This window comes from Ascaphus truei, chromosome 5, assembly GCF_040206685.1.
Source record: "Ascaphus truei isolate aAscTru1 chromosome 5, aAscTru1.hap1, whole genome shotgun sequence".
NCBI lineage: Eukaryota > Metazoa > Chordata > Amphibia > Anura > Ascaphidae > Ascaphus > Ascaphus truei.
The window spans coordinates 213067089-213077764 of NC_134487.1; the positions used below are offsets into that span (position 1 = coordinate 213067089).

The 10676-nt window shown below is 37.4% G+C and overlaps 1 protein-coding gene across 2 annotated transcripts in view; it reads right to left on the reverse strand.

The window, feature by feature from the left end:
• The window catches only part of FGF18 (fibroblast growth factor 18), a 323948-nt gene extending 317099 nt beyond the window's left edge, over positions 1 to 6849 (reverse strand). For both annotated transcript variants that reach the window (XM_075601657.1, XM_075601656.1), the window contains exons 1-2: positions 6043 to 6849; positions 5876 to 5912 (exon numbers count right to left, since the gene is read on the reverse strand). In XM_075601657.1, coding sequence (XP_075457772.1) covers positions 5876 to 5912; positions 6043 to 6074 — 69 coding nt within the window. In that variant the 5' untranslated portion in view covers positions 6075 to 6849. The remainder of the gene's footprint in view (positions 1 to 5875; positions 5913 to 6042) is intronic.
• Positions 6850 to 10676: the final 3827 nt, after the last annotated feature.

Genomic DNA, 10676 nt, shown 5'->3' on the forward strand with positions numbered 1-10676 from the left:
CCACCTTGACAGTGTAGCTAGATGGTTGTATAACCGCTCGTCCTTCTTATAGAAGACTTTCCTTTAAGTAAGGTAATAAGGAGGATAAAGGATGAGGAGGATAAACAATGGGAGCACAGAAAATATCCAAGGGGATAAAAAGATTACTCCTATTTGCACTTTATATTCTATTTGTATTTTTACAGATATAGGACAAAATTGTCCTAGCACGACAAATGTGCTAATTCAGCCTATTGTAGGCCTATGGATCAGTAGACTCAGTTAAAAACAAATGCTGAAATGGTTCCACCTTGACATGGTAGCAAGCTTAAAATGTTTTTGCCAAAGGATTGAACTAAATGACCCATACTTGTGAATATAGAAAAAACATACAATGTACTAAATACTTTTTTATATTGGAGATCGCATTTCGGGCTTTCTTGTCTATCATTGTATATATTAGGTCACTAACCCAGTAGCTCCCCAATTGGCACAAATAAATATGTGTACAACATAGTACGTACTGGGTTTTGAGCTTGCTGGGACTGTATATGTTAATTGTATGAACAAAACCTTCAAGAACCAGTACTGTAGTACAATGCCCCACAACTGCCCCTACTGCTTTTTTTCCAAAGCAGAATTAAAGACATGAATTATTTGCAGAACATTTTTGGCCAATATAGTTGAATGGTAAACATACTGTAGATAGATTAAACTAATTTGTCATCACTTTGCCTATTGGCAGGATTGATCCCATATTTTAGTCGTATTGATTCAACTGGCTTGTGACCTTTGGTGAAGTACTCAGTGCCAACAGCACACAAACATTACTGTTATTCATAATCTAATATTCATTAACTTCATGCTATAATTTATGAAGATTCTATTAACTGTTTATGAAACAAGGGTTACCTAGTCTAGTTACAAAATACCAGTTATATAGCTAAAAGAGAAAGTACAGTGTTAATGTTACATGTTTAGAAGTGTGTGTCAGTATTAGATAAACTACGTATACCTGTCAACTATGTGCCATTAAAACAAACCGTACATCACAATTTTTTTAATACAAGCTTTTAAGAGCAACTTGCTGATATGGGCTGTAAATTAGACCCAAAGAGGTCTATGTTCTGGCCCAAGCACACCCTGATAGATGCGTAGGGACAGGCAGGTTAACTGAATCCCATATATCAAGCAAGGGAACATTCTTACTTGCTGAATTGTTTATTTGGGGCAACAACATACAAATAAAAAGGGGGGAAAAGTACTGAGGGAACACTGGGACATGAGAGCAATAGAGGGGAGGAGGAGCTGTGAGGGAAGTGGGCTAAATGCAAGATATAGGGATAGGTAAAAAATCAGTAACTTTTCCAGGATAGGAGAGATGACTGTTCAAGATGGCTGCTGGTCTGGGCTGATGGGAAATTAACTGGGACAATACCACCTGGCAAGGGGAGGGGGAGCAGCCCATCCTGGTAAAAAGGCAGGGGGGGGTTCCAAGGCAACTGACTGAAGCCAAGAAACCCACAAGGGGTCGCAACATAGTTGCAACAGCTAAACTGAGCGCTGGCAGCTTGAAGACAGAGAATAACACAATCCTGTTCCAGAACAGTCTAGTAGCCCTGGGTATTTGTTAAAAAAAAAAAAAAAAAACACTAGATAACAAGGACCCAAGTGATTTTGTTTAGCATGCAATTTCTGGGTTTTAATAGAATGCAAACACGGGTGGTTTAATTTTCTCCTATGTACCATTTACCTACAAACTAAACAAGAAAAAGCACTGTTCCACACCAAAAAATTACAGAATAATATGAGTCTAAATTAGTAAGCATAGAGTACTTATACCTAACAATGTGTCACAGTGGTGCTTGGGAATATACAGTACTAGCAAATGCCATAGAAAAAAAGAAAGAATCCTTATAACAGCACACATCGGATAAGTGTAAAAATGGTAGAAAATGTAATAATCCAGTATCAAAAATAGACCAAAAAAATATACACATGAATAACAACAAAACAAACACGGGTAAAAAGATGCTAATTACAGCCTCTCAAAATCATCCAAAAGCTACATAACAACCAGTAACAACTCCTACAATAAAAGCCTGAACTGTCATAGTCTAGTCAGGTGTGTATACAGTAGCAGAAACTTCCTATTGGATAAGTCGGCCAGTTCTAAACTTGTATATATTTGTTGAGTAATAGGTCAAGACATACGTAACTGCACACCATAACTATTTAGTGAAATAAGACATGTTCAGGTATGACCTAATCCCAGCTACAGGGCAAATGTGGGGCAACAGCCTCCAGAAGAAGCTATGGTATAACAAAACGTGTATCTAGGTGTCCATGGCAATTCCTGTCCTCCCGATCGCCAGAATCTAGAGGGAGCGGCTGCCGATTTGGAGCTGATGCAACTGTCATTATGGGAACACGTTTGTAACGCAAGTTTGCCCTGTAGTTAGGATTAGGTCATGCCTGGGACATGTCTTATTTCACTAAAGAATTATGGTGTGCTGTTATGTCTTCACCTATTACTCCACAAATATATACCGGTTTAGAACTGACCAGCTGGTCCAATAAGCAGTTCTTGCTATACACATCTGACTAGACTATGACGGTTCAGGCTTGGATTTTATGAGGTGTTACAGGGGTTTATGAATCTTTTTTATGATGTTGAAAAGCTGAAACTAGCATGTTTTTAAATTGCATTTGTTTTGTTGTTATTGATGTGTCATTTTTTTGTCTATTTTTGTGAATTTTTTTATATATACATTATATTGTTCTTAAACAGTGTTGGTGATTTTTGACAGTGCACACAAGGTAAAACAGGACCTAATCAATAAAACAAAGTCATAGCTTTATCAGTTATATTATTTACTAGTGATAATTCCTGAGCAAATAATTTGCAAAGAAAAGCATATACAGTAGAAATAAATATTACATATAAAAACAATTGTATTGGGTGTGAAGCTTTATTGAACTTTTGTTCCTAAACAATATACAGAGCAATTGAGCATATGTCACAATAGCACCTTAACTCTGTAGGTAATTTAACATGGATCCATAAGGTTCCATGGCCAGTGTTTATACTGTAGTTGTTATAAATGCATTCATATTAATATATTATTTGTTATGTGCAATTAACTCTTAACTGTTCATCTGAAAATGATCATTCAAATTAAAGAACAACGAAGAAAACAATGATTGTTTAAATGGGATTTTCTTTTTTTCTTGTCGGCTGTTTTTGTTTTAGGAAATATTGTTTTTAGGATAAAAAAATTTGTTTCAATATCCAAGGGATTCCTTTGTAGAAGTATAAGGATTACAAGTGTGTTTAAAGTAAAGCCTCCAAATTTACAGTAGCCTCAGGAAGTGAGTGTAAGAAATCAGAAAATTAACAAATATCATATTTTTTTAAGGAGGTTATGCATCACGCTGTCTGAAAAATACACGTTTTGCTATTTAATTGATTCCCAGAAAGTTATTTTGAAGAGTCAATTAAGATCAATGTATTAAGGTACATATATTGATCTGCTGAGGCAGTCAATAGCTGGGGGATTGGGTTTATGGTGGTGCATTATAGGACTCATAAAGCAGTCAATTTAATGAATATATAGTATTTAATAAGAAAGTTACAAGGTTGTTCATCTCAGACTGTCATTTGTTTCCATTGTGGTGTTTTTGAAAACTGCCAGGTCTAAGGTGAGGTGAACCTCTGTGGAAATCCGTCCAATTAAATAACCCAACAGAAATGCAAAGAACTTTTAAATATTTATCATCTGTTATATATATATATATATATATATATATATATATATATATATATATATATATATATATATATATATATATATATATATATATATATATATACACATACATATACATATACATACTCATAGAACCAATGTTTTAAGCATTAAATCAATAAACCATTATTTCCTATGGAAAACATATCTATGGTCTTGCTCTACTCTATCTCCAAAAACTAAACACAATTCAAAGTGGAGCTCACAAAACTTTTGTGAAATGTGATATTAACAACTATTATTAGAGGAGCTTGATACATAGATAATCACAAGTCTTTATAGTACAAGAAAGATGTTTTTACTAAGAATCCTAATGTCAACTTAAACACACAATTTGTTCACTATTATGGAGAAATGTAATACAGGGGACACTCTGCCTTGCACGTAAATGCTAATCTCAGATCTTCTTGCAACTGCTGCAAAATCAGCACTAAATCTTAAAAGTATGGTTCTAATAGTAACAGAGCACAGGACTTTTTTTCATTATTTTATTGCTTTGGAAGTCTGCAAGTTCCAACTGTATAAATGCCAATAACTTCCAAAGTTTTAAAGCTGCTGAAGTAAGAGATCAGATTTTAGCAAGTGCTTTCCAGGCAGTGTGCCAATTTTGGCCTGATTCACTAAAAGCAACAAGAAAAAATAAAGCCTTGATTAACTTTAGTTTCCACGTGATTAAAATGGTATCTATTGGCAATAGGTACTTACCAGCACCTGATCCACATTTACCATATGATTCTTCAGTTTGCATTTTTATACAAGGAAACAACAAAGAACATACATTCCCCAAACCACATTGCAATTTGCAACCATAGTTTTTTGTAGGCTTGAAATTAAAATTGTAATTATATTTTCAGCTTTCTGACAATTATTTAAAGTATATTTACAATATCCTATACATCCCAAATGTTTATGTGCACACTTTTCCTGTAATATCTGTATCTACCATCATAACCAAGTCTGTCAAGTATCATTTATTTTGACTCAAGAACTAGATTTGTCTCACAGTGATTTTGTACATTTTACACCAAGTCTTATTCATACATGTTCCGCCTAATACATGTTCCACCTAAGTGCCATATTTTAGTATAGAACTCTCAAATCTCAAACAATGCATTAGACCTTAAAAACTCTGCAGTTTTACTTTAAAGCTCTCCTTGCATAACACAACACCAAATAACTGGAGGTGACAGGAAAAGGTGTTTGATTCCGAATAACAGGTGCATGCTGTCACCCCTGGTTTCTGCTTGGTGGGAGAGAGGCACCAACTATCCACTATTTATTATTCAATCACATAGAATGGCCAGCTTTAATTCAAGGAAAATATTTAATGACTTCTACCTGACTTGCCAACATCCAGCAGTTCAGATCGAGGGCGTGTCATGTTAAAGCTGCACGTGTAGCACTAGCAGCAAAGAAGCAAGGAGGAGGGGGGAAAAATCTCAACTAATGCCAACAATATCTTTAAAACATTTGGGTACTTTTTTTTTGCTGGAATGCTGCTACACTATAAATAAGTTGAAATTTTTTAGACTTCCTTCTGATCGTGCTAACTTTTTTTCCTCTCGATTTACAGTTGGCTTTTTCTGCGGTCACATAATTAAGATCAATTTAGGGAAAACCTCGTCTCCCTTGGAAAAAAAAAAAGAAAAAAAAAGAGGAAAGGGAGTAGTCTTTTTTTCTGGCTAGGAAAACGTGAGTTTTAAGCAAGTTCTGCTCGAAGCAGAAAAGAGGGGCAGCTCTTTAAAAGCAAGTGTATCAATCAACATTATCAAAGCAGTAGTCTAATAGTAGCTGTTATCAAGACACATGCTAATGTACTCCTGAAAATCCCCCCTAATGCAAACGATTGGCAGAGATAAGCCGTATCCGGACACTTTGTAGCCAATTAAGACAAATGAAGGCATAATAAACTAGTGTGCTCAGATGTTCTTCAATAATGCTGCCCCATCCAATAAACGCGTTTACAGCAAAAGGACCTACAGCTAGTTAAAGCTAATGCATAGCAATGTTATTTCCTCTTTGAAACGTAGTAGCCAAATTAAATAACTGACAGCTTTTTGTGAACTGAAGGACAAAGATCAACATACCTGTACCCGAAAGCAGAGCAGCATGAAGTGTAAACATCTGGAGAGGGGAGAAAAAGCAATACAAGATCAAATTATATTTCAATGTAGTTGCAATGATCTTAATTACGAGTGGCTACTAATATTAAACTGATGCATCAAATGTAAGTTAAAAATGTCATAGTCCTTACAGGCAAGTGCAGGCTGAGAGCACTGAATACATTTCTGGGGCAATCAGTGGCTGCAATCAAATCAAGTTATTTGGTATTTCCAGGTTTCAACCAAACACGTGAGAGATCCAGTTAACAGCAAAATAATCCAGTAGATTCCCAGCGATCTTTGGTTGCTCTGATAAAAAGAAATGATAAGTTCAGATGCTTGGTTTGCTTCAGAGTGACTCTCTCAGGCATCAGCTCTTCTCTTCCCCTGCTCCCTCTGTCTCTCCTCCTCTCTCGCTCACTCCCCGCCTTTGGAGAGATGAAGGTGCTTTAGCTTGTTATTGACAGTAACTTCCGATCATCAGTAAATACAATCCACCAGACCCAGCCCTGTGAGGAGAAGGAATTCCCTGAAAGAGCTTGGCAAGTGCTTTCAATGCAGGGGCGCAGCGGTAGAACTAATATTTACTTAAGGTTATGATGGCGTTTGCCCTCTGATCTGGTTTTGTGATGCCCTCCCCATTCTATTATGTATCCTCTTCCCTAGTGTTTGAAAGGTTATTTCGGTAGGAGCATGACAGGATGTGGCTCACAGGTCCCTCGATCGACGCAGGTCCTTTAGAGGTCACAGAGTTTACCTTACACCCTGCGCTAGTCAATTACAAAGAGAGTGTGGATTGGAAACTGACACGCAAAAAAAGCTGGTAGCACTGTCTCTTCCAAGCTTGGGTCAGCCTGTCTCCTTCCGTTAGCATCCCCACCTACAGTGAGCTTCAACCAGTATTGCAATCTGTGGTGTTTCACAAAAAAGAAATACATCATCCAAAAACTAAATGTAATTTAAAAATAAACACTATGCCCCCTCCCTTCTTTAAAATAAAAAAAAGGAATCCAGCGATTAGCTTCATGAGAAGTTCAGGACAGAAAGAAAATGCCAGCAACTAGTTTCATTGTTAGATATCCAACACACAAAAAAAAAAGTACTAAGTTGGCACTTAAAAATAAAGTGCCTTTTTTTTTATGAAGGATGGGAGTTGGAGCTTATTAAAAATGAATGTTCTCCATTTGAAAGGAGAAAATGCGCTTAGTTAATACAGAGCAGAAATCACTTCAAAAATATCTTGAATCTGTTGAAGGCAGTTCGTCATTCCTGGTCCAGACCAGTGAAATAAAAACAAAAGTTCAAATTTCTAACATAAGGGATGAATCATCTTTAAAAAAAAAAAAAAAAAAAAAGTACATGACTTTGACAAGGGGTGGGAAGTGGTTATGCCAAGAAGCAAAAATAAAATAAAAAAATACATTGGAAAATGGACTTTATAATCTATGGCTAACAAAATACAGCCAGAAAAACAACATTATAATTTGTAGACAGGTCGATCATCATTATCACACAGGATCGAAACAATGCAGCAGAAAAAGAATTCTCTAAAGGCTTTTCCATTACAGAGCTAGTCTGATTAATACGGTTTGCAGTGATCAGGCAACCAGTCACAGATTGAAGCTTGGCTAGTGAACAGGTTATTGAAGCTGCTGCTCCATGCATAAAAAAGCAGCTTGATGGATTCTTCAGGGGTGAGCAATGATGCAGTCCAAACCCGAGTCTTGAAAGGGGGCTATTACAAAATGTGTTAAAAGTCTATCCACCACAACTCGGATTTCCCCAGTCCTGCAGTGAGCATGACATCAGTGTGGTGACCATTATGGAGCTTTCACAACAGTATCACATATCATTTCTTCTTATAGGCTCTTTTCAGCAGACACCTGGAAGGTTGAACAATTCCCATTTTTTTGTTGCCATAACAAAACTATAGTCATGTCTTACAGTGTTTCTTTGGCTTTGGGAATAGGGGATAAATAATGGTAATGGTAGAAACTCAGTAATAACTGTACCTTGGAATGTCTAGAGGGAAGCACACTGAGCTACAATGCAGAAATAACAGAGCAATGTTATGTTGGGCTAAGCATTACCTTGCTTCACTTGATACTTTTGTTGACTTGCAAATATGTATGCAGACAGCAGACTTGGGAGCAGCATAGGTTACTCAGACACTGCCAAATTACAGATCCAGTAAATTCCAGGTCTAATTTATTTAGTTCTGTATATCAGACGTTTGCATATATTTAAAGTGTTAGACAGAAACACTTATCGGCTAATTCTTTATGAATCACCCGCACCACAAACTGCAGGGAATACTTAACACAACCAGAAAGACTGCACCACTAGCTATAGGACATTAGTTTGCTTAATAATCATTGGTAAGGAACTTTTTCTAAACCTGTTTTACTCTAAAATCATTACCATTTGTAAACCCTACAATCATTTATGAAGTCTTCAAAGATACATCTTTGTATTACTACAGAAAATAATGATCGGTTAATAGCAAGCATGCTTAAAGGTGCATACTACTGTACAGTATATCAATTTGTTTCCACTTCTTAAAATATAGTGTACATAAGCAACGGTACATGCAATTATTATTATAATACACAAAATGCAACATTACACAGATCATCAATTAACACTTTATTTTATGCTTTTAAAAATTTACTTTTTAGCATTTGGAAAAGGTTGGATTTCTTGGATTCCTCAGTAAGAATTTCCCAGCAGTTTCTCAGATGAGTGAACGTTCTTGTTTCTAAGCGCGTTGCCTGCCATCTAGTGTTACATTATTGTTATTGCGTTTGTTGCTTTCTACAATGCGAATGCCAATAAAGCCAAAAAAGCCTGCTCTCGTTTTTTTTTTTCATTTTGTCCAAGCCCATCTGAAACGTCAGTCAAAAAGCTGCTTTTACCTATGGGAATACGAGTAAGAACACGAGTGTCGTAAAATACACTACTATTACCTTAGCCAGAGCAGCTGCTGTCTTCCATATTCCCCTTGCTGAGTTAAAGATCACCAATTCTGGCTTGGTAATCAGTCTTTAAATACACAGATACACTCGTTGAATGCAGAACCCTTGTATTAGGTCATGCACTGGGGGACTTATGAGGAAAATCTAAGGTATTTTAATGCCAACAACTGGGTGTATGTGCTTTCCAACCATCTCCTCTAAATGCTCATTCTGCTCAGTGGGGAGCTGAGCAAGCCTGTTTCAGCTCAAATTAAAATCAAACTTTAAAAAAAGAAACATAATTGCATGCAAATATGTTGAGAAAGCACAGTAACTAGTTGCCTTCGATTTAAAAAAAAATATTTATAGTGGGCAGCAATCCAGAAACTATTAACCCACATAAATATTGTAATTCTCAAAAGAGAACATACGTCAGTTAACACCCTATTAAGTGCGAATACAGCCATTGCTCATAACCTTAGGCTTTTTAAAATCTCATCTCAAATAACTGTAATTTATTTTCTAACATTTCTTCTCTTGCTCTTCTGTACAGAAATATGTTGTTTTATTTGATCTCATTCCACTATAATTTGCACATTGTTAGCAAAGGGGTAGTATTTTAATGAGTTCTTTGCTGTGTTGAGATTTACATGAGTCTTTATTTCACTCCTTATAGCAAAACAGAATGAACAGTGCCAATAAATAATGATCTTTTTGGTACAGAGAGATATTTTCCAGATTGTAGGCTTAAACAAATAATAGCCTAGGCCACATTAAAAGTAAAATGATACCCTCAAATGTAAATACTTATACACATAACCTTAAGCCTATTGAAGTGAATGAATGTATTTAATGCAACAGCTACTGTAGTGCAGCTTTGTAAATAAGGTTTTGTTGCATTATTATGCTGACCCTCCACTCCAGCCTGGTAGCTCTCATAGAACCCAGTTCAATGTGCTCTGAAGCCACTTCCTTGGAGAACATTTTAGAATGCATAATATCAGTATTCATTCAATGGAAAAAAATAGTTTGTATCAACAAAACTGTCAAGTCTGAATTTGCTTACACATTTGGGTCACATTTACCAAGCATTGCTACTCCATATGACACCTTGCAGCATGGTTTAGTATGTATGTCCCTTTATGACCATTTCAAGTGGAGGTTGTAAGGAATCGGGGAACACGTCCCTTGCTGCGTGTTTCCTCCTTACCTCCTGCTGCACAGCTTTCCGCTGCAGGTGACTTGAGAGTACGTCCCCCGTGCCGTGCTTCTTCCTTGCCTCCTGCTGCACATGCTCCCATGCACCTGACAGAGCGTGTGCGCCCGTGCAGGGCTTTCACAGTTCCTACAGAGCTTGGCTCTGCCCCTCCGCTTGTACCGTGCGGCTGCCCCGCGTGGCGCGCACATGTGACGCACGTGCACCGCTCCCCAGCTGTGCGTCAACTCTGATATCGCCCTCACCTGTCTCCTGCCTCTCACAGCCTATCCCTGCCTCTGCAGAGGTGGCTCCTCCGCTCCACCCCGTTCTCTCATTGGACTCCTGCCTCCATATATGCTCAGCTCTGTCACTTCCTCTTTCGCTGAGCATAGTTATTGGTAGCCTTGTGTTCCCACGTCTCTGTCTCTGCCTTGTGCCTTCAGTGTTTGTTTACCTGTTGCTGCTTGGATCCCTGTGTACCGACCCGGCTACACTTTGGACCCTGCTTTGGATTATCGACCCAGGCTTGCCTCAGACCATCCAACCTTCTCCATTCCTGACCACGGTAAACGGATCACTTACAACTCTACTGGCTCCAACCCTTTACCACGGCACAACGGACTCTGACTATCCT